Source organism: Chenopodium album, chromosome 4, assembly GCF_948465745.1.
Source record: "Chenopodium album chromosome 4, dcCheAlbu1.1, whole genome shotgun sequence".
Lineage (NCBI taxonomy): Eukaryota > Viridiplantae > Streptophyta > Magnoliopsida > Caryophyllales > Amaranthaceae > Chenopodium > Chenopodium album.
In genome coordinates, this window is record NC_137837.1 from 18,272,435 (window position 1) to 18,296,944 (window position 24,510).

A 24,510-nucleotide genomic window follows, 5' to 3' on the forward strand; every position below is an offset into this window, starting at 1 on the left:
CACAAAGGCTATATTATACCTCCCACTTAGCTTATAAGCTATCCACAAACAAACTTGAGGATCCATTTCATACGAGTAGTGGAGCGTGCGACCAAGATTAAAGCGAAAACCAATAATATGTTAAGCCATCGTCTAACTAACATATTACCAAATCAAAGAACAGATCATTATAACAACACTAAATTTTGGCATACACATATCTCTTACCAAAATTAATCACTGTTCAAAATGTCATCATAACAACACAATATGTCATGATTGTCCGGGCATTAATGTGATGATAAACAATTTTTCCTTAAACACACATACTGATCCATTTAATCTTGATTGCTTTCCTAGACATGCTCTTTCAGACAGTATATGGCTACGTTTGGATTGGGCTACGTTTGTATTGGGCTTCCAAACTTGCAGTCGCCGCTGACTCCATATTTAATTTATTTATAAATAAATATGAGAAGACCAAAACTCCAATTATTAAATAGAGACTCAAAATTGAAAAAAATAAAAAAGGGGGAGAAAAGTGGTGCATTCAAGGAGGGAGGGAGACTGTTAGCGTGATAACGAAGCGAAGCGAAGCTCGAAGAAGAGAGAGAAAAATGTCTGGAACTCAGGAAGAAGACAAGAAGCCCGGTGACCAAGGTGCTCACATTAATCTCAAAGTCAAGGGTCAGGTAATTTTTTCAAGGATTTAGGGTTTATTTTTTCTGATTTTTATGTTTAATTTTTAATTTTTGTGATTTTTATGCTTAATTTTTAATTTTTGTGATTTTTATGCTTAATTTTTTAATTTTTGTGGTTTGTGTAATTCTAGGGTTTTTGCTGCTTTGTTTGGTTTGATTTTTGGTGGTAATTCACTCTATTGTTTCGTTTAATTTGGTTTATTTGTGTTTTTCATTAATTTTTGTTTGCGATTAATTGTTAGTGTTTCCGGATTGCTTGAATTTAAGTGATACGAGTAGGTGATTTTAGTAGGCATTTGATTAAAGTGATCTTTTTATTTTATTTTGAGTTGATTCAATTGTTACAATTAAGTACAAAATTCATCAATTATTTTGTTTTTAAAAATTGATTAAATCATCGCTGATACCATGGGGTAGAATAAATGAATCAACTGTCAATTAATCCTTTGAATCAAATTATGTGTTGTTTTTAGAATTGCAAGATCTTGTCAGAGTGAATTAGTGGTGGTTTGAGTGTACAATTTTCCTCAATTTGTTTTAAATTGTTGTATCCTGAGTACAAAGGATGTCTCTGGTCCTTGGATTTAGATTTTCGTATTCAGGGGAGGAACAATCTGTTTACCAGTACGCGTTAGAGGTGACTTAGCGGATTACAAGGTCATGAGGCATTCCCGGTTTTATTAAAGACCATATTAGTTTGGAAATAGTTATAATTGATGGATAATCTGGAAATAGTTACGGAGTATAAAGTATAAACTTATAATTGGTAGATAGTTGGGAAATAGTTATAATTGATGGATAGTTTGGAAATAAATATAATTGATGGATAGTTTGGAAATAAATATAATTGATGGATAGTTTGGAAATAAATATAATTGATGGATAGTTTGGAAATAGTTATAATTGATGGATAGTTTGGAAATAAATATAATTGATGGATAGTTTGGAAATAAATATAATTGATGGATAGTTTGGAAATAATTATAATTGATGGATAGTTTGGAAATAACTATAATTGATGGATAAGTTGGAATGGAAATAATTATAATTGATGGATAGTTTGGAAATAATTATAATCGATGGATAGTTTGGAAATAATTATAATCGATGGATAGTTTGGAAATAATTACAATCGATGGATAAGTTGGAAATAATTATAATCGATGGATAATTCGGAAATAATTATAATCGATGGATAATTTGGAAATAATTATAATCGATAGTAGAAAACACGCTATAGTAGCATCACCAAGCTTGACTTCATAACATGGCTTTAAGTACAAAGAGCATAAAAATTGGACTAATTAAGTTGTCCATAGGACTCACACAATGACAAGGAAGGGATAATTGATGTCATTTCCTTATAGGTCGATATATAAGCACATACAGTATGATTTGTATGTTATGGCATAACTCCCACTTACTAGGAGATGTCACTTTTATGCCATACGAATATAGTAAGTTTCTACTCAAAAACTTACACCTAGGTTCAACACATAAATAATTGCTCTTAAACGGCTAATTAGGCTTTAGAATGAAATTTGGGAACAATTCATACACGACTTATTAGATTAAGTCTCATCTTAGAAGACTAAATAAGGCGACCTTATGAAATCATTCTTTTATACACCCAATTGTATATTCACAAACAACGAAGATTGTTCGTACTTAGCTCAAACATGATTTCAGTCTCATCCTACTTACCACCTAGGTAATAGGGAGATTACCGGTGTGAGAAGGCTGATCAAAGCCTAGTGACATTAAAAAACAATATGCTTAATAATACAACATTTATAAGGAAAAAAAAACATATTCTTTATTAATAAATGCTCAAGATCATATGTCCATTACATTAAATAAAAAAATATCCCATTAAATCAAACTCTACGTAAACCCAAATTCTTCATATGAGTTTGAAATGCATCTCTAGGGATAGGTTTAGTCATATGATCAGCAACCATCTTATTAGTGGGAATATGTTTAAGGACTATCTCCTTTTCTTTGATAGCATTACAAACAAAATTGTAACGCCTCTTAATATGCTTGGTCTTTCGATGGAACTTAGGTTCCCGAGCATATTGGATTGCAGCAATGTTATCACAATACATCAATACCAGATCATTTACTTTGGAGGATATGTTAAGATCTTGCAGAAAGGCTCTCAACCACATTGCTTCTTGTACTGCAAGGCAACTTGCTACATACTCTGCCTCCATGGTAGATAGTGCAATGCAATCTTGTTTCTTACTACACCAAGAAACTGAAACTAGAGGTGGACTTAGACTCATCTACATATCACCACCCCAATCTGCATCTGTGTAGCCCTTTAACTTCAAATCTCCACCTTGATAGCATAGGATTAGATTAATTGTACCACGAAGGTAACGCAAGATTCTTTTCACTGCTTGCCAATGAGTAGGCCCCAAATTACTTTGGTAATGACTTACCAAGCTAACCACGAAGCATATGTCAGGCCGTGTACATGACATAACATACATTAAGCTCCCTACTGCACTTGCATAAGGAACTGTACTCATTTTTGCTTTCTCATTTTCTGTTTTGGGACATTGATCAAGGCTTAAGGTTAAACCCTTTTCGACTGAAGTATCAATGGGTTTAGAATTTTGCATTCGGAATCGTTCTAACAATGTCTTGATGTAGGCTTTTTGGCTGAGACCAATTAGCCTTTTTGAACGATCTCTGATTGATTTCAACACCAAGGACAAACTTGGCTTCACCCATATCCTTCATCTCAAAAGTGGAGGATAGCCATGACTTAGTGGCATTGATCATCTCCATGTCATTTCCAGCCATAAGTATGTCATCTACATACAAAGTAAGAAACAAATTAAAATTCCTTTGTTTGTTTTCTTGACATACACACAATGATCTTCATCCACAACACTTAAGCCAATTGTAGTTATAGCTTCATGGAATCTGAAGTACCATTTCCTTGATGATTGCTTAAGACCATATATGGACCATTTGAGGTGACACACCTTATCCTCATTTCCTTTTGAGACAAACCCAATGGATTGATCCATATAAATTTCTTCTTCTAACTTTCCATTGAGGAACGCGGTCTTAACATCCATTTGAAATAATTCCAAATCCAAATGGGCAACCAAGGCTAGAAGTAAGCGAATATAAGCTAATCTCACCACAGGAGAAAAGGTATCTTCATAGTCTATGCCCTCAATTTGGGTATAGCCTTTTGCTACTAAACGGGCCTTAAACTTTTCAATTGATCCATCTGCCCTTCGCTTAATTTTAAAGACCCACTTATTTCCAATAGACTTACGATTGGCTGGGGGATGGACCAATTCCCGAACCTCATTCCTTGCCATTGATTCCATCTCATCCCTTATTGCATCCATCCATTCCGAACTATTAGGTGAGTTTATTGCTTCTCCATAAGAAGAAGGTTCATCTATAGCTAAAGGAGTGCAAAGGTACACTTCACCTTCAATTTGAAAGTACCGACATGGTATATTTTCATGCTCATTCCTCCTTAAAGTAGGACCACCATTGTCGCTCAAACTAGTTGACTCTCTCCCACTATCACCTAAGATTGTAGGATCATGATCACTAGCGGGTAACACCTCACTATTGTTGGTGACTTCATTAGGAGTTTCAAATTCCCCTCCCACACCAACAGGTAGTGAAGGCTCTTCTTGTAACTCATACAAGTTTAGGTCCTTCTTTATCTCACCTACACTAGGGAACTCATCCTCTAGAAACTCAACATTGCGAGACTCCATTTCAGTCATGCCTCCATTAGGATGTTCACCATACATAACATACCCTTTTGATTGGGATGGGTATCTAATGAACACCATTTTGGTTGCTCTCGGACCAAGTTTCCCATACTTGTGTGTAGGGTTGTGAACATATCTAGCTGAACCCAAGGGCGTAAATGGTCCAAGACAGGCTTTCTCTTAGTCCATAACTCATATGGAGTGGTGGGTACACTTTTACTAGGCACGCGATTAAGAATATAGGTGGCCGTTAAAAGTGCATCCCCCCAAAATCTAATAGGGAGGTTAGCATGGGCCATCATTGATCTTACCTTGTCTAGTAAGGTACGGTTCCTCCGTTCCGCAACACCATTTTGTTGTGGAGTATCGGGAATCGTAAGCTGTCTAATTATACCCTTTTTCTCACAAAAATCTTTGAACATATCAGATAAATATTCACGACCTCGATCAGTTCAAAGATTTTTGACACTGATCTCCCTTTGGTTCTCAACTTCCGCTACAAAGCGTTTGAAACAATCAAGTGCTTCATAACGATGAGATAACAAATATACATAACCAAAACGTGAATAATCATCAATTAATGTGAGAAAATATGTAGCACCATTACGTGCTTTAACATTCATAGGTCCGCAAATATCATAATTAATTAATTCTAAGGGACGAGATGCCCTATGAGCCTTACCAAAAGGCTTCTTGCATGATTTACCGGCTAAACCTGGTTCACATTTAGGTAACTTAACCCTAGTAATATTTTCAAGCAAACCTTCTTTAGCTAATCTTGTCATTCTTTCTTGGCCAATATGACCAAGTCTAGCATGCCATTTTAATGAGTATCTAGTCTAAATAAACCATCAACCAAACTACCATGTCCATACAAATTGTCATGATAATGAATATCTAAACTATCAAATTGGAAAAAATCCTAAACGTAGATGTAAGGAATATTTCAAGTGTTAATCCCTAGCTTGAACCCCACTGTGATCATACACTAAAGTACGGTGGCGTCCAAAGGGAAAAAAGATAGAACAAAAAAGTCGCCAACAAGTTTTTTAGGAACTTGTAAACCGTTCACGGGGTGAAGGTTACACCCCTTAACGATCCAAGAGATCGTCAACTCCAATAGGTCTTGAACCATGACTGGTAGTTCGGGGATGAAGGTACAAATCCAACCTAAAAGAGATTGAACCTGCCCTAATAATAGGCCTCTAATTTATTCTGATAGTATTCATGTGCGCTTTCTGACTAACATGTAATCAATAGGATTAACCCTAAACCTGTTTATCTATGTTGGTTGAATATTAATGCACAAATAAACTATTATTGGTGATCACTTGAATTATAATCAAATTAACCCTAAACAAGATTATTAATTATCTTATTAAGCGTGATTACAAGTACAAATTCCCTTTAAACATGCATAAAGGCGTGATCAAGCAATAACAATAAATCAAGCAACATGATAATAATAATCATAATAATAATAATTAAAATAACCATGGCCCTGTTTGGGAGAAAGTTGAAAGCTGAAGCTGATTGAGTTAGCTGATTTTGACTAGCTGATTTTATTAACTGATTTGACTAACTTATTGTATTAACTGATTATATAAAAGTGTTTGGTAAATAGTTGATAGCTTGAAGGTGATTGAGTATGTGAAATGACCAATAAGCTAATTGTGGGGTAGGTAGTTTAGATAGAATTTTAAATTAAATGAGGTTATAAGTGTCATTTCACAATAATTAATGAATAAGCTAATTGAAAAAGCTCCTAAAATGAGCTTTTTCAAAAAGAGCTTATTTAGTGGAATAAGCTCTTTCAATAAGCTTTCTACCAAACACTTGTATTAGCTTGTTTGACTAGTCAATCAGCTAAAGTTAGTCAAATAAGCTAATATACCCCCAATAAGCTAACTACCAAACAGGGCCCATATCAACGCTAAAGCATAATAATAGCAAGATCCTAGGCATGATACTAAAAAGATTAATAACAAACCCTAGCATGTCACTAAACAATAAAAATCAAATATTTAGCGCTAACATGATACTAACATGAATATTAGAAAGAAAATAGGAAGCATATAATTGACATTAGAGCTGTTCATGGGCGGGATGGCCCGCTAAGCCCGCCCAACCCGGCCCGCAAAAAGGGCGGGCTTGGACAACCTTTTTGAAAAAAATTGGATATTTGGGCGGGCTAGGCCCGGCCCGTTAATATAAATGGGCGGGTATGGACAAGAAATATGTATCGCGGGCTAGCCCGCCCGACCCGTTTATTAATATATAATAATAACAATAACATTCTTATTTTAATAATTTTATTTAGTTAGTTAGTTATGACATACTTTGTGTATTTTTGAAAATAAATACAAAGAGACTATATTGAACTATAAGCTTTTATTAGTTACAATTATTCATTTTAATTTTATATTTTATCATTAACACTTATTAAATAAGTTTTATCTTACATATATTTATAGCATATGTCATAATTTCAACCTTTTTTTAAATTTTTATTATCATTTGTGAACAAAAAATTATAAGACAATTATACCAAAATAATTTTAGCACAAGTAAATAATAAAAAGATTAGTTAGTGTTATAAAAAATAAAACAAAAATTAAGGCCCGTTAGCCCGCGAGCAAGCCCGGCCCGTTTAACAAGCGGACATGGACAAAGTATCAAGCCCGCATAAAAGGGTTCGGGTTTGCTACATAAAGCCCGTTGGACAAAAAAATAAGCATAGGCCCGGCCCGCTACCCGTCCAAGCCCGCAAATGATCAACTCTAATTGACATTATATTCTTTACCCTAAACATGATACCAGGAAGCAATAAAACATCCTAACATGATACTAGGGATCAAAATAACAATATAAGCATGATTTCTATATCATAATATCAATAAAACAATTAAAGCACTTACTTGGATGCCTCGTACCTCTTTCTAATAACAAAATACACGCGTTAATAACTTCAAGGAAAATAATAATTAAAACAATTAAATTAAATAATTGAAAGAGAGATTTGGGACCAAACCCTCATAAATTAAAACCTTTCACGTCTAGGGCGAAAGCAACTTCGAATATGGCTAGGTGTATCTAAGTCTTACGAATGCGGAATTTTGTAATTGAGAAAAGGCTAGTTTAGAAAATAGAGAGAGAGAATAATCAAGAAAATCTTGATGAGAGTTGGTGAATGAAAACGGAGTTTTTAGAAGGCTATTTATAGAGCTGAGAAAATCAGCCAAAAAGATAAAAAATCAATACAGAGTTCTGACGCGTAAAACGAGATTAGCGCCAGGCGCCAAGCTTAGCGTCAGGCGCTAACTTAATTATTGACGCGTTTTCTTAAAATCAGATAGAAATTGTCGTACAGGAGGATAAAATCGTATTTTCCTCAAAAACATTCTTTTATTCTGATTAAAACTCTAAAAAGTCAACAAAAGTCAATTTATCAATGCTAATTGAATTAGGAATGAAAAGAACCTTCTAGAAGAATCTAGAAAACTAAAACCATTCCTAATTGCATTAGGAATGTTAAATCTATATTAGGCCCTCCTCTAGATCATTGGGCCGCATACAAGGCTCAAACGAGGCCCAGTTCAGTAATTTGGTCATAACTTCCTCGATATTCATCAGAATTGGGCTCATAATATATCGTTGGAAAACTCTTTTCAAGCCCTATCCAACTACACTACTATTGGACCCATATCATGGACCAACCAAATTGGATTGGCTGTTTTCTTAAAATAGGTTTTCAAAAACAGAGAGAGGTTAAAAGATATTAATAGTATCCGCAACACTAAACTTTCCACACTTTCACTTCATTCGATTATGATTCGACGTGAAAGGTACTCATCACTGGCTTTGGTTTTGGGGAGACACAAATGGGTGTCTACAGTAGCAATGATATGACAGAAGTCAAATTACATCGAACTCTAGGAGCATAAAGAGCATTATGCAATAGTAAGGTCTTTCCTCCACGAAGTTTAAGTTGGTAGGTACTAACACCAAGGACTTCTTCCTTAGAAGAGTTGGAGAAAGACAATACCTTCTTTGGTTCAAGACACTACCGAGCCAAATGACCCTTCTTTCTGCAGTTGTAGCACGTCATGTGAGCTACATTCTTTTTTTGGGACTTACCATTTTGGTGCTTACGAATCTCACCATTTTTAGGTCCTTTGGAAGGACGCTTACCCTTAGCCTTATTGTTTTGCTTGGGATGTTTAGCCTTACGCTTCACAACATGGGCGACATTGGCACTAGCAGTCTTAGACGGACCAGCTGCTAGTAAGCGTACATCCTCCATTTCAAGGTGTCTAGAGATGTCTTGAAAGGTCTTGATATTGTCACTGTGAGTCATGAGAGCTTTGAAGTTCCTCCAATGTTCAGGTTCATCAGGTAATGAACGAATCACACCCAAGATTTGTTCCTCATCAGAAACTTCACGCCCTGCAGTCTTAAGATCACGAATCAAGGCTCCCATCACACAAAGATGTTCTGCCATGGTGTGTTTTGGATCTTCTGAGTATTGCATCCATTTCAGGTTCAAAGCACGAAGCCTTGTAGCTGATGTTTGACCATATGTGATCTTAAGTCTGTTCCACATCTCTTGAGCATTGGAACAACTCTCAAACTCACCAATGAGGTCATTATGCATGCAATACAACATAGTATAGCGTGCAGAACGTTCCCTTTTGGACCACTCAAGGTAAGTTTGCATTTCTTCATCGTAATTTTCATGTTTAGGATCATTGGGTTTGGTTGCAGTAGTGGTTAAGGTTTCTAGAACCTCGCGTTCATTTAGCAAATATTGAATTTTCCTATGCCAGATGTCATAATTGGTGCCATCAAGTTTGTCAGTAGAGGACAAATCTCCAATCAAGGTTTTGGATCCCATTTCTACAAAATATTTAACAATGGACATTAAGCACATTAAATAATTAAATTATTAAAATCTTTTATTTATACCACAATTCGAAAATTTCGCTAAGCTAGTAATCATAACTTATGATAAAAAGAAAAGATGAATAACAATTTAATTATTGCTCATACAGAAACAATACGTATATAAACTTATGAAACCAATTCATTTCCCAATATTTATTAAAGTGCCAAACAGATTAGCTAAATGGATCATTCACATAGATATGATCAAGAAAACATGCATGCATGATTTAATTATAAATTATGCTAAACATATTTGCAATAATTAATAATATAAAGTCAAACATGCTTGAGTATACTTTGCCACTTGTCACAAAGACATGCAAGTGACATAGAAACTTAGAATGTGAGTTTTCAATTACAACTAGTAATTTTAGAGATTAAAATAGATAGTGGAATACAACTATTCATACATAATATTGCAAGATGCAAACGGTAAAAGAGACCAACTCCATTGTGCATTTTTTTTTAATTTAAACTTCTACAGTACAAATAGTCAGTGTATATAGAATGAAAACAGAGAAAACACATCCACAAAAGAAACACATCCCTCCCATTCTCTAGTTTTCTTTCTTATCTTTTATTATAAAATACACAAGTACTCTCACCAACATATGAAAATACCCCACCCGACGATCACTTAAATCGCCACTTATCTCTTGTAACGCCTTTTCAAAACATTGATGTAACCAATACATATATAGGTAAGACCAGCCCCCGTACGACCTAAAAGTCCAAAATTGATTGATACAAGGGCGTGTAACAAACACTTTTAAAGAATTAATATATATTTTTTTAGAGGTTTTGGTGAGTTAAGTAATTATGTACTCTGTACTAAACAAGAATACATAAAAAAAAAAAAAAGTTTGCTTGGAAGTGTGAACTGATATACAGAAGATTAATCAAACTAATTGAAAAATCCATATGAATTTATATAATTTATGGAACTAATCATCAAGGAATTAAAGTACACCGATTTATATTTGGAAAAGTAGTACACAATTTATTCATCTTGCAATCATGATTTTGACTAACAAAATAAGTAAAACTTTGGGATCATCATACGGCATAACATTCAGACTAGCTATGTACAGTTTTGCATGCAAATTACTAAGAGAAAAAAATGATCCGTCCAAGACATACGATTAGTATAATGAAATATGCCGATTAGTATAAATACGACATACGATTGTAAACTAATTACATATTATAAAATTGCACCACATACTTTATATTATTCTACAAGCATTTCAGAGACATTAAAAGGAATAAAATATTCAAGCCGGCATGATAAATAAAGGTGCATGATCTCGTAACATAAAAACATGAAATCAAGAAGTCAACCATCTTCATTAGATAACACATGATAGCAAACGTGGTGATATAATGTCAGATTAATTAGGCGTATTTAACATATAATTATGCGAATAACACTTGTTGACAGAATCATGACATCATGATTTATAATAGCGGCGTAATCGAGTCATGGGCTCTGATACCAATATAGAATTTAAAAGGGTAAGGAACAATATTTACCTCTCTAGCGGAAGCACAACAAGATCTAAAACTCGCCTTACGAACCGCATCAGAGGGCTATTAGAGTCCTCAATGATAGTCACACTCCAAAACCCAGAGTCTAGGACGATGACTCTAATGGAAAGCGCTCTCAATTTTGTGGAATATTTCTCCGTAAAATTGTACATTCGTTGGCTACAACGGATATCATATTTATAATATTAGGAGTCCTTATCACTTAAGATTTTGGGTGTAACCAACTCTCAATGGGATAAATATCATCTTATTTACTTTCCTAAAATATGGATATTATCCCCTTAAGTGATATAGATCAAGTAACAAATACTTGCTTAGGATAAGATAGACTTTGGAGGCCACTTAATCTCCAACAGCTTTGACATTGCATTAAGGCATTGACAAGATTATTATCTTAAACCTCACAATCTATGCAATCTTTTTGTTTATTTATCTACCTATGAATCTTTAGGAGATTAATTTCAAAAATTGTTTTTCATCTTATTACATTTAATTTTTATATGTGTCAAATGTCGGCAGAAGAAAAATGAAATTAGCTCGTTACTTGATGATCTTGGCGTTCCCCAACATGGGCAAACACATATTCAGCATGTGGTTGTGGAAGATCTTAAAAAAACCTTCAAAACCGATTACATGCCGCCTTATGATCCAGGAGTTGGATCTGCCTAGGTTCAATTCCTCACAAATTTCCAATTTGGAACGCCCCTTCCTGCCTATGAGATTCGAATTGCTATGTTTTCTTTAGGCAACTGTAAGTCTCCAGACGGAATTACAGTAGAATTTTTCAAGACTCATTGGGATGTAGTGGGAAATTCAGTGATTGCAGGCATTCAAAGTTTCTTTCAAACAGGGTTCCTTTTGAAAGAATGGAATCAGTCACTCCTTGTTATGATTCCAAAGATTGGCAACCCAACAGAGATGGGGCATTTACGTCCAATCAGCCTGTGTAACACAATTTACAAATGTGCGTCGAAATGCTTGGTGGCTAGACTGCGCCAGTATCTTCCCCTGCTAATTTCAGACTCTCAGCATGCCTTTGTGCAAGGCCGCGTAATGACGGATAATATTTTACTGAGTCATGAATTAATGGAGAAAATCAATGGTTCCAAAACAGGCACTAATTGGCTGGCTTCGATCAAAATTGATATGAGTAAAGCCTATGACAGAGTTCACTGGAGTTTTCTTTAGCAGGTTTTATAAGCCTATGGGTTCCCGGCTCGTTGGCTACAAATGATTCAACAATGCCTCGCCACGGTTACGTACAAATCCCTGATTAATGGTACTACCTCGGACACCTTTAAACCACAGTGTGGACTGCGTCGGGGAGATCCTATCTCTCCGTATCTTTTCCTGTTTTGCATGGATATTTTCTCTAGAATGTTGCATCTGGGTCAGGATTTAAAGCTCTTTCAAGGAATCAAACTGTCAAGAGCGTGCCCTTCCATCTCGCATTTATTCTTTGCGGATGACGCTCTTATCTTCTTTCGTGCAACATCTGCTTCTCATTCTAATATCATGCAGATCATTCAGTGGTTTACTAAGATTTCAGGAGAAGAGCTTAACCTGTGAAAATCCTTGATAAAGTTTAGCCCGAATATTAGGCCCTCTTCTCACGTATAGTTCAAATCTATATTCCAAATGAAGCATGTCCAGGTGTTTGATCATCACCTGGGGGCACCAATCGATTTCGTTGGGAAAAAGAAGGACCACTTCCAATACATAATCGACAAAATTACTGCAAGAATTAATTGCCTAAATGTTGTCTGACTCTCTCAATCGCAGAAGTTGATTTTCATTAATTCTATTCAGGTGGCTATGGCGTCCCATATTCTCGCTTGCTATGAGATACCGGTCCCTGTGATTGGGAAAATTGATTCCTTAATACTGCGCTTCTTCTGGGCGCACTGGGATACAAAAGGATTGCATTGGGTTAATAAGGAAGCCATGCATATGCCTCGTGGCATGGGTGGATTGGGCATTCGGTGCTTGTCTTCCTTAAATAAGGCGTTGCTCATGAAACAGGTATGGAGACTCGTTTCTAATCCTCAGCTCCTTGTTTCCAAAGCTTTTAGTGCCCGAACGACCTTTCTCTCCAACAACCCTCATGCTGGCCCTACCTCTTCTAGTCGTCTTTCGTATGGTCTTCGGGGGTTACTGAAGGCGGATGCCCTGTTAAAACAGGGGTGCAACTGGAAAATTGGTAACGGCAGGTCTACTCTTGCTGGTTCGGCTAAATGGGTCAATGGTCGCATTCCAGAGTTTAAACTCGGAATCCATTTGCCCACTTCTGCAGCTCAGACCGTTAGTTTTTTTATCCATCCTCAATCATTGGGGGGATTCTACTAAAGTGCTAGACTGGTTTGTGCCTGCGGATGCTGCGGAAATTCTTGCATTGGAGGTACCTGAGTTGACTCAAGAAGACTTCCGCTACTGGGCGGGTACCCGTTCGGGTAGGTATTCGGTTAAAACGGGCTATGCAATGCTTCAACAACAATTTCCGGTACAGTCTGCTCTTTCTTGTTCTCATTCTTTCTGGAAGGTACTTTGGTCTCTCCAGTTACAACAAAAATGGAAGTTGTTTCTTTGGAAATTGCTCCATCGAGCCCTAGCAGTTAAGGTGGAACTTCTTCAAAGAGGTGTTCCAGTTCCAGATGTGACATGCGACCTTTGTCATTCACAGCTCGAGGATTTACAGCATCTGTTTAGAATGTGCTTCAATGCACGCTCAGTTTGGAGGGGTGGATGCCTAGGTATTCGCTCAGAATTCAATGGACACCTTTCTCTTTCTCTTTCAGATTGGATCCAAGACTATATCCGACTTTTTATTAGTCAGGATGGCCCTTCTGGTGCTCGCTTAGGCACCTTTGTTGGCACGCTTTAGTGTTTGTGGTTATGTCGAAATGCTAGAATCTTTAGGAGTTCTTCTGTTTCCAGGCCCTTTGATTCACAGCTGAGGTCATGGACACTCACTCACTCTTTGTTGTCTCGGCTGTTGAGGCTAATTCCCTTAATATGGTTGGAGGTGACGTGGATACATCTCCGCCGCCTGGGTTTTACTTTGCTCAGCTAGGGTAGTCTAACCAGGACGGTACGTTACTGTCACTACAAGTTTGGTTCCAAGAGTCTCGTCGTGCTGGGATGGGTTGGTGTTTGGATAATAACGATCCGCTGGATGATCGAATAATTGGAGGAAGTAACTTCGGGGTGTGTACTTCTGCTTTACATGTTGAAGCCTTGGCGTGCTTGCATGGCCTTCAATGGGCTTCGGATCGTCGGTTTCAATCTCTCATAGTGTTTACGGATTCTTATAATCCGGTTACTCTTCTTCGGGGGGATGGTCAGGGTGATGTGGATTATCTCTGGATTATTCGCAAGATTCAGCTTCTGGGTTCTTCCTTTCGGTATTATAGCATTCATAAGGCAGATCGCTCGCGCGTTCATCGAGCTCATCAAATTGCGGGAGAAGCGGCGGTTAACTTAATTAGCTTTATTATTAATGTGTAAGTTGTTTGTATCCGTTGTAAAAAAAAAAAAAAAACTAAAGCAAGGCATTGTTCGCACCACACTAATCTATATCTATACTTAGTATTTAAAAACTATAACCAAGAAACTAAGAAAGATACATGTCCCCATCCATTCTATTACATTTCCCCAACCATAGTGCCACATGTCATCTTACACTATTAATTTTTTATTACACCATTTTTTTTAATTCTTTCATTAAACTTATACTTTATTTTTCATACACACTCCATCTCTTCATCTTCTTCTCTCCCCTTTAATTCAACCTTTTCCTATTCTCTCTTTAATTTTAGCACTTCCACCTTTTATTTAAGCCTTTTTTTCGATTAAAGCTCTAAAATTTTAATTTCTTTAATCATGTTTCCAATTACATATTATACCCTATAATGACTTACTGATAATTCCTCACTTATCTCTCAATACAATTTTATAGAAATAACCCGTGAATTGCACGGGCCAGAAGGCTAGTATTACTTCAAATGTGATTCCCTTACCTCAAAAAAAAAAAAAAAAAGAAAAAAAAAAAAGGTGATTTCCAAAAATTACTACGAACTACAGAATACAATTTTTGTAAATAAACAACACACATTGTGTTTTTCACCTTCTCGGCTCCTCCCGCCTCCCGGTTCTCTTTCCTCCATTGAAGCGACTACTCTGAAGCGAATTGTGAGCTTTCTCTCCTCCATTGAAGCTTAGGTAAGATGTTTTCTCTTAATCAATGAACATCAGTTTCACAATCTAGTATTAACCCTTAATTTAATTCAATCTAGGGTTCTTCTAAGGTGGATCGAATGTTAAACCATGTTTTAGTTACAAGTATAATTTAATCACTGCACAAAGAGAATTAAATTTGATAATTGATTCAAATTTGGTTGCTATGATGCTGCAAAACTCTTAAATGTTAAGACTGAATTATGAATTAGGAATTTTTCTCACTGCCTCTGCCAACATACCCAACTCCAGATTTTCGCTTTATTATGCCAAAATTTAGGATTTGAGTTCAGTTAAAATTGTCTTTGCTGAATTGGGTATTCCTCATACTTACTCTTTGACCACTTTGTTTTCAGCATTTACTAAGTTGGGTCAGGTTGATTATGCCTCTGAGAAATGTTAAGCCTTAGAATGATGTAATTATTTGTTTTTCTGAAACTGGGTATGATGATAATGTATTGAATTTGTTCATGAGAATGAATATGTTAAGTGTGAGCCATGATTATGCTTTTGCTTGCGTTCTTATTCCTCCTGCCCTGGCTCAGGGATGGGCCTGATAATGAAGTGTTGATTCCCTTGGTTGATGGGGTTTGGGCGAGGCAAGTCTTTTAAAGCTACTGATGCTAATTATTTCTGGGGTGGGATAAATGACTTTAGCTTTGTTAATTAAATTTGGCAAGGTGAATTTGTTGCCTTAGGTGTGGACGTATGGTGCAATGACAGTTTCAGTTTGATTTGGAGCTTTACGAGGCCAGGGTTTAACTCTTTGGCTTCAACTAAGCTGGGACTCTAGGAAGTTAGATGTTGGATTTAGCTGCTGAGTCTGATTGCTTTGATTTCATCTAAATTGAAACACATTTAGTTCTTACTTTACATTTGCTTGGTGATCGATACTATAATGTCTTGGTCATAAGATATGATTTTGTCTTTGGTCCTTTGCTATGGAGGGGAAAAATCTAGGTCATACCAAAGCTAGATTTCTGTCTTTCATGTTAAAAGAAAAAATAATAATTGGTCTGATGATGTGCTAATTCATTTAATTGATTTGATGTCTCTGGACTACTGTATGTATATAGCTGGAATGCCTGTAACCTGTAAACAATACTTTTCCTTGTCTCTTGCTATACTTCAAAATATGTTTCTCTCTATATGTAACTATGTTTACAATCTTGAATTGAAGGCCAAATTCTTAAATTAGGGATTGTTTATTTAATTATTTTTGTCATCCCCAGATTTTTATAGGACTTGATGGGTTATTACTTATTTGTTTGCTTCTTGGATGTTTTGCTGGCAATTGCTAATAACTTTTCAAATTCACTTGCTTCTTACATGACAAGTCAGCAGTAGTGTAGTGCCAAAAGTACAGGCTTATTGATGGGTACTAGCACAATTTGTCTGGGAAAATATAGAGATTTCATGATTTATTTATTTAAGTTTTAAAATCGCAGTGGGTGGAAGCCTTAATGGAAGGTGATGCGGCTGATGCCAAAGGGGGGACAGAAAGCTTTCCATCAACGGTGTATGGTGATGGTGTATCTGTGCAAGAGTGTCAAAATATGATCCAGAGAAGTTTGCGAACTCCCATGGTGAAATTTCTGATGGAGAATTTGGAAAAATCAGGGTGTAGCATTGGAGATGGCTTCATAAAAGCTGTTGATTGTAAGCGGAAAATTAGTGGTGGTTATGTTCGTGGTGGAGGGATAATGGTATGTAGTAATTATATGAACATGCAAGATGAGGTCAACCAAGTTCTGATTCATGAGCTCATTCATGCTTATGATGATTGTACAGCAAAAAACTTAAATTGGGCTAATTGTGCTCATCATGCTTGTAGTGAGATTCGCGCTGGCCATTTGAGTGGTGATTGCCACTTCAAACGAGAGCTATTGCGTGGCTATATGAAGCTCCGAGGTCATGAACAAGATTGTGTGAAGAGAAGAGTAATGAAATCAGTGATGGCCAATCCTCACTGCTCTGAAACAGCTGCCAAGGATGCAATGGAAGCTGTATGGGAGACTTGTTACAATGATACACGACCCTTCGATAGAGCTCCTTGAGATACACTAGTTTTCTTATAAGTGGCTAATGTGTAATGTTTGAAGCTGGTTACACAATTTTTTTTCCAAACTTTATAACATTTGTTTACTTTTTTCTCTGAAACAATTTTAATTGTTGCACCACTTCATAGTGGATCTATTTGATAGGCAGTTCAATTCGAAACAATTATACTGGAATTTGTACGGGCATGAATTAAACAAATAAATCTGAATTTTTTTTTAGCATGATTTCAGTCATTCATCCCTTTGCTTAATTGCTTCTCTCCTCCCTTCAAATTTCAATGAGACAGAATCTGCAGCTGGTGCCACTTGTGGTCTCACCACTTTCAGAACAAAGATTTTGGCAGCTGTGAAGGATGAAACAAGGAGTCAGTCATGATTAGTCTTTCCTCAGAAATTCAGGTGAAGTTACCCAATGCATGCATAATCTAAAATAGAGGGATTTAGATTGCTCTTATGTTGCTTCGGTACCTAAGTCTTGGAATCAGATATAGTTGTAAGATGTTAGGATTGTTAGCTATGCTATGTATCAACTAAGATGTGATATGTATCAATACTTCTTGTGAAGTGTTTTGTCCTCTTTTCTTATTGAGAATTAACCTTACAAAGATCTGTTATTTGTTAGCTATACTGAATTTCTGAAGTGACTCAATGAATGGTCTACAACCCGAGTTGAGTTGCTGATAAAAAAAAAAACCCCTTAGACCCACAGAATCTGCTATTTGTGATTATGTGACTAGGGTAGCAAGTTGGTAACGACGGATATGATTCTTGCAACCCGTGCTCAGGTCAGATGGCTATCAGGAAATGTACTAGCTGCAGCTCCTGTAATGGGAAAACCTGGTTGTCACTATTCTGTAATCTGTGTTATTTAAGTTGGTTTTACAATAAGTGGTGTGACATTACACGTAGCAGTTCCACGTCCCTTGCTCAACAAATTTAGTGTTCAGGTGCTTGATTCTCTTGTGGTTAAAAGAAGTGAGAGTTTAATGATTATTGTCAGTACTGCCTGAAATGCTTCATGGCTTTGTACTGGACTACTTGGGGAAAAAGCAGGAATTTGTGTACTTATCTACGGACAATGTATTTTACCTCTTTTTTTTGTTTTATATACTACATCCATGTTTTTTAAGTGTTACACTTCTTTTTTTGGCAAAAAGTTACATTAAAATACTACTCCGTATATTTCTCTCATCTCATGGTCCCCATCCAAACCTACTACTACTTTTTTTTATTATATCTTTCCCCTTGCATTCATTACTTTTTAATAAATTATTAACCTCACTATCTTTCTTTTAGTACAATTTTTTAATACTCCAACTACTCTACTAACTTCTTATTTTATTTAAGTCAATAAAATTGTCTAAAACTATGTGTCGGTCAAAGTGAAACACTTAAAAAAAACAAGGAGGGAGTATAAAATGTTAATTTGTAATGACCATTATGATGAAATCAATCAATAATGTTAGTACCTCTTTTTTTTACCATTATGATGAAATCAATTGATATTGTTAGGACTATTGGTATTTTTCTTTGGTTAAAGGGGGGAAAAAAATTATAGACGATTGACCATTTGACCCCTCACTCAAACGACTTTCAAGTGGCCCAAGCTCAACTATTAGTCTACAACCAACTTTTGAAACCCCCCACATTAAAAAAAAAAAATAAAAAAAAAAAGCATGGTATTTGAAAAAGTTTTTCCGGAACATTCCAGCATTCTCTCTACAACTAAGCAGAAAACCAAGTATTTTCTAGAACACACCACTTCTCATAATTAAACCCCTTTCACTTCTCATCTTCCTTTGTTGTTGAATCATTTCTCTCACTTTGTTTCTCCTCTGAATTTTCTTGAAATTTTGTTTTCTGTCTTTTCAAGTCTCTGTTTCTGCAACAATGAGGTAATTAATTGCCTTTCTTATTTCTAATTTTTCATTATTATATCTTTATTCATGGTGAATATGCATGAATTTCTTCTTGTTATTGTTGTTTTTTTTTTTTTTTTTTTTTTTTTTTGTTAATTATTAGTATGAAATTTGGGTTATGAATGGTATATTATTTGAGTATTTCTTATGGAACTTATATAAACTTGCTGATTTTTCTATTTTGATGATTATTTTCTAGGAAGAAAAGTAAAAAAAACCCCAATTATTGCATATTAGAAATGCTGTTAGACTCTAAACAAGTGTTTTTAGTGAAAATTTCTTTGTTTAATTTACAAGAAAAATAATAGAGGAAAGCTTAAGGAGTGCAAAGCATATTAGGAGGCGGAGGAATGACATTCCTTCTTTAAAGAATAGAAATTTTTTGTATAATTTTGTTAAAAAACCGAAACTATTTTCTTTCAAAACAAATGGAGCCTTAGTGAAGTAATAATGGTGAAAATGGTTATGTTAAAGCAATTGTGAGCTTTGTGACTTAAGAATTACTCCCTCCGTTTCAATTTGTTAGTCCCATATACTATTTTGGGCGTTTCAAAAACATCTACCCATATTGAATATATTCCACTTTTAACTTAGTTTTTATTTCCTATTTTATACATAATAAATTCTGATTGGTTAAGTTAATTGATTGTGAATTTATGACATGACTCTAAGTAAAGAAATTATTCCCTTGAATTATGCAATTATGGTTGATGGTTCCCTAAAAAAAATCAAAACAATTTAAATAAGGTAAAACTATTTATAAATTGTTTTTGACTTTGATGTTAGATTCCAAATATTATTCTTTTTTCTTATTTTTTGTGATTGATTCCATATGAGACTATCATATTGAAACGGAGGGAGTAATATTTATTCAGAAATTTTTGAAAAAAAATCGACTTACTGAATTTCCTGTTCTAAATATTGGAATTTACGAGGCGTTTGGATTGTGAAAATGGGAGTTCGGGGATTAAAAGGTGGGAATGGGATTGGGAATTAATTGATGGGAATACATGAAAATATGCCAATACCATGTTTGGATAGTGGGTGGAAATATAAAAGGAATAAATAACAATTTTACAAAAAATACCCTTACTAAGATGATTATTAATGGCAAAAATGTCATTTTTTCCCTATTTTCATTCCCATCCATTTATTATCTATTCACCCATAAATAATCTCATTCCCAAACCCCTTTTTATTCCCATTCCCACCAACCAAACAAGGCTTATTTTTTTATATTGGATTTAAACTTATGTATTTTTTTTAAACAAATCAATCATATAACTAATATATAAAGCTAAACTTTTAGCCAGTTCACGAGGCATCGACACTTGGCGTTTCAACTTTTCGCCGAGTGTCACGCCACGTTGGATGGATTTAAATAGACGATTAAAAAGTTAATTTAAAATTATATTTGGATGTAATTTTAGAATAAAATTGTTAGCTTAGAGTTTTATTTTCAACAAAATACCAATATTTTAGTGATACAAATTAAATTATAATTTTGTTAAATTTTTTTTTTGATAAAATATAGCAAATCGTCATAAAAACACATTAATTCCTAACTAATTTTGTATCAATGTTATATTTAAAAATTTGAAATATAGATTAAAAATTTATCTTCAATAAACAATTCGGGCATCGCACGGGGCACAAAACTAGTTCATTAATAAAAAGCTATCCGGCATCAACAAATGAAATCTACATTAACAAATACATAAAATTGAATCAAATTAGGGTTTCCTTCATCAAAGCTACGATTGTTGAAAAAATCTTGTACTGTGGTACATCTCTTGCACATATTGCTGGAATATACAACCTTTCCGAAGAGACGGTCTAATGATTTGTTGTAACCGTAAGGATGATTTTCATATAATTTGCTTGAACGCATTTGAAAACTTGACAATCGTTGCGATACCGAATAAATCTTTACCAAAGAATTGACAATAGGGCAAAAGATGATTACCTTTTTGATAAACCCTAACACACAAACAAACCCTAAATACAAACAAACTTATACAATTGGTTTTTTCAAAAAAAGAAAACTTATGCAATTGGTAATGTTTGTATGTACTTTTGTAAGAAAAACCTGCTTTCATTACCATGTTAAAGTTTATTCTGATCTTTTATGAGACTTCGTATCAAAAATTACGTATACAATTATATCCATTACCATCATTTATAATTATTTACCAGGCGAACCATTAAAGACATAACTTTTATTTGGTTGGTTAAATTGGTACACTTTCATATGATTGCTATAGTGTTGGAGTGTTGGTTGTGTGATTGAATAGATAAGGTGACAAGAATTAAAAATTGGATACCTTAGACTGGACCTTGAATTAGTATAGATCTTATATCCGTTTGGTCTACTCATGCTCAATTTTAAAATGAAGTGTTGAGTATATTAGGCTCATTCTAATCACCTTGGGTTATCTTCAAAAGTAAGAATTTTTAAATTAAAAAAAAAATATGGAAAAGACCCAACTATCAGTTTTCCTATACATCTCATTTGGTAAAATCTTGGTCTACTCTTTGTGTTTATTATCCCTTAATTGTATTAGTAATACACATCTTACTCTTATGGTAGTTTTTTTATATGTTGGCATGCCTTTTTCTTTTTCTTAAAAGTAAAAGGTTAGATGTTAGGCGGTACAAATTAGTGTAAAATTATTATGGGATAAATTTCTAAAAGCTCCTTATACACTGTAGGTGGGGGAGACCATTGTTTAGTTTTGTAGGCGTTAACAATGTACACAGTATGTTCTATGGATGAAAGAGACCATCTGTGCATTAATATGCACACTATGCATGTAGTTTTATTGATTCACAGTTCATTGATATATTATGTTAGTTGAATATGAATTACGGAGTATGATTTTTGCCAATCCCATTCTCCTTGAAATAGTACATTATGTGACCCTTTTTGCTGTTGTTGATTATTGTTTATATGATTATGTTAGTGGCTGAAAAATATTGAATGTTATAGCTTTTGACACAGTATATGTAAAGTTGTGTTCTAACAAAAATGTCTTTCAGCTAGTAATTCAAATCTGAAACAAATGTATTTTTTGTTAATTTATTTTCCTATTAAAACACCTGAAGATATTGTATGGCTCTGTGGCCTTCATCAATGCAGATTGTATCTGTACCATTTATAGCCAGTCTAGTAATTACTGTGTCTTCAAGTCACCACTCTTTTCCCCTGAATGACTACCATATCACTCTCTTGATGTACACTGGTGCAATGAAAGAAATAAGCAGGGCCTGAGTCGAATCGTTTTTTAATTTTTGTTGGTGAGTGACATACTCCTAACTCCAAAGGTTGGAGTAGGATAGTTTATACTTTATAGCCAGTTCCTTTTGCAAGTTAATGGGGGCCAAAATTTATGTTACTTGGACAATAGTAGCCTATGTTTCTTTGTAGTCTTCTTTACTCTGAATTCTAGCTGTTATAGGTCCTTCTACTGCATCTGATTAAAATGTTGTTCTTAATCACTGGCACTAATAATGTCAATCTTTAACAAGCTCTAAAGATACTGATATGTTTCATAATGTTTGTAGTCGACACCCAACTGTTAAGTGGGCTCAGACGTCTGACAAGATCTATATAACTGTGGAGTTACCCGATGCCAAGGATGTAAAGTTGAAGATTGATCCTGATGGAAAATTCTTCTTTTCAGCTGTGAAAGATGGCAACCCCTATGAGGTTGACATTGAGTTATTGGATAAAATCAATGTAGAGGTATGTAAGTACGTTTTTTAGCGAGGTTTGTGCTATACTAACAGTGGAATACTGGTGTAGCTGACTCCGGCTTGTAAATTTCGATTTCAGGAGAGTAAGTATAACATTGGGGTGAGGCAAATTGTGTATGTTATTCAAAAAGCAGAGAAGAAATGGTGGAGCAGGCTCTTAAAAGAAGAAGGGAAGCCGCCAGTTTTTCTCAAGGTTGACTGGGATAAATGGGTTGATGAAGATGAGGAGAATGGTAAGCTTTGTTATTTACTCTAAGCTAATTGTATTACTTGGTATATCTTTAATTCTTGTACTCATGGAAACATTTTGTTTCTTTGCAACAGAGAAGAGTTTTGACTTCGGTGACATGGATTTCTCGGTAAGTTATCATGTGTTTAAAGTGTTTCAGTTGTTGCTGTTATTTGTATCTGAAGTCTTATGGAGTGAAATATTAGAAAAATATCTAAACATGGCTCAGAATGTTATAATGCTGTTACATTTGATTAGTAATATAGAGAATTTCTGCATCATGAATTTTAAGTGTGCTTTCTAGGTGACACTTGACATAAAATTTATGCCTGTTTAGATTCTTACATTTCCTTTCTTATGTGGTGTATTTGAAATTGCTGTTGTTGCTGTTGATACTGCTTTGAACTCTCTCATATAAAAAATTTCTTTCTTATGTGCTAATTTACTTATTTTTTCAGTAGCTTTTCGAATGCTCTATTGACTTGTATTCTCTCAGACAAGTTATATTTTGCATGAATCAGTTAGTCCATGTAATTCCAACTTGTGGAGTTATAAGTCTATGATTGCTAATAAAAATCAATATTGTGCAGAAATTAGGCATGGGTGGGGATGATGATTTTGATATGGATGATACAATGGACGAAGAAGGTTAGCATTAAAAGATGATTTGAACATTTTCTCGTTCATCTTATCAATTTTAATTGATCAATTTGTGGTGTTTTTCTTGTTTTTCTGCAATATGTGGAATTCTGGTGAATCGTATGCATGACTTTGTTTTGCATTCTGTTTATTTGAACTCTGTATATATGCTTATATATAGAGTAAGAAGGTGCTTTTTTGTTAAGTTAGTAATGATCTTTTGATATGGTAATTGACATTTTTGTGTAACTTATAGAAGAACCAAAAGAAAGTGAAGAAGCGGGGAAAGATGAATCTGTGGAAGCTGTCACAATGGATAAAGCAAAGGAAGAACCCGTGGAAACAGTGGCTGAAGATGCTAAGGCTTGACTGCATTAGAAACCAGTAGATGCATCTATGTAGAATTGTAGATTAATTTTTTTTTTCTTAAAAAGTTTTTGGCATATAATGGTAAAGGACCTATGTTCATGTATGTTTTAATGTCTGTGTAAAAACTGTCAAAGACGACGATGTTATTTGTTGGAGATGGAATTTGAACATAGAGCAGATTTTGGAAATACAATTATGTCTACACCATTTGACAAAAAAATGATTTTATGCTGCCATTACGCTAGTTCTGTTGATGAAAATACCCTTGAAATTATAAAAATCTTTTTTTCAAACTTATTGAGACAATGGAAACCCTCTTTCTCAACAATTGGAGATACATGAGAATGAAAGGACTTGGTTTAACTGATTTAATTT

At 34.8% G+C, this 24,510-nt stretch overlaps 2 protein-coding genes across 4 annotated transcripts; both read left to right on the forward strand.

Moving 5' to 3' along the window:
• The first annotated feature begins 471 nt into the window (after positions 1-471).
• On the forward strand, positions 472-17,442 carry LOC145628998 (mitochondrial inner membrane protease ATP23-like). The gene is made up of 2 exons (XM_081681459.1): positions 472-671; positions 16,612-17,442. Exons 1-2 carry the CDS (start codon positions 597-599, stop codon positions 17,218-17,220), a joined length of 684 nt encoding a protein of 227 aa, XP_081537585.1. The 5' UTR covers positions 472-596; the 3' UTR covers positions 17,221-17,442.
• A 1,422-nt stretch (positions 17,443-18,864) lies between these two features.
• Positions 18,865-24,283, forward strand: LOC145626787 (co-chaperone protein p23-1-like). Of its 3 annotated transcripts, none has more exons than XM_081679265.1 (6): positions 18,868-19,118; positions 22,707-22,887; positions 22,978-23,131; positions 23,223-23,257; positions 23,718-23,775; positions 24,026-24,282. In XM_081679265.1, exons 1-6 carry the CDS (start codon positions 19,114-19,116, stop codon positions 24,133-24,135), a joined length of 543 nt encoding a protein of 180 aa, XP_081535391.1. In that variant the 5' UTR covers positions 18,868-19,113; the 3' UTR covers positions 24,136-24,282. The 3 variants fall into 3 exon arrangements, with proteins under 3 accessions (XP_081535392.1, XP_081535391.1, XP_081535390.1); XM_081679264.1 differs by having other exon boundaries at positions 18,873-19,118; positions 24,023-24,281; XM_081679266.1 differs by lacking the exon at positions 23,718-23,775 and having other exon boundaries at positions 18,865-19,118; positions 24,023-24,283.
• The last annotated feature ends 227 nt before the right edge of the window (positions 24,284-24,510 follow it).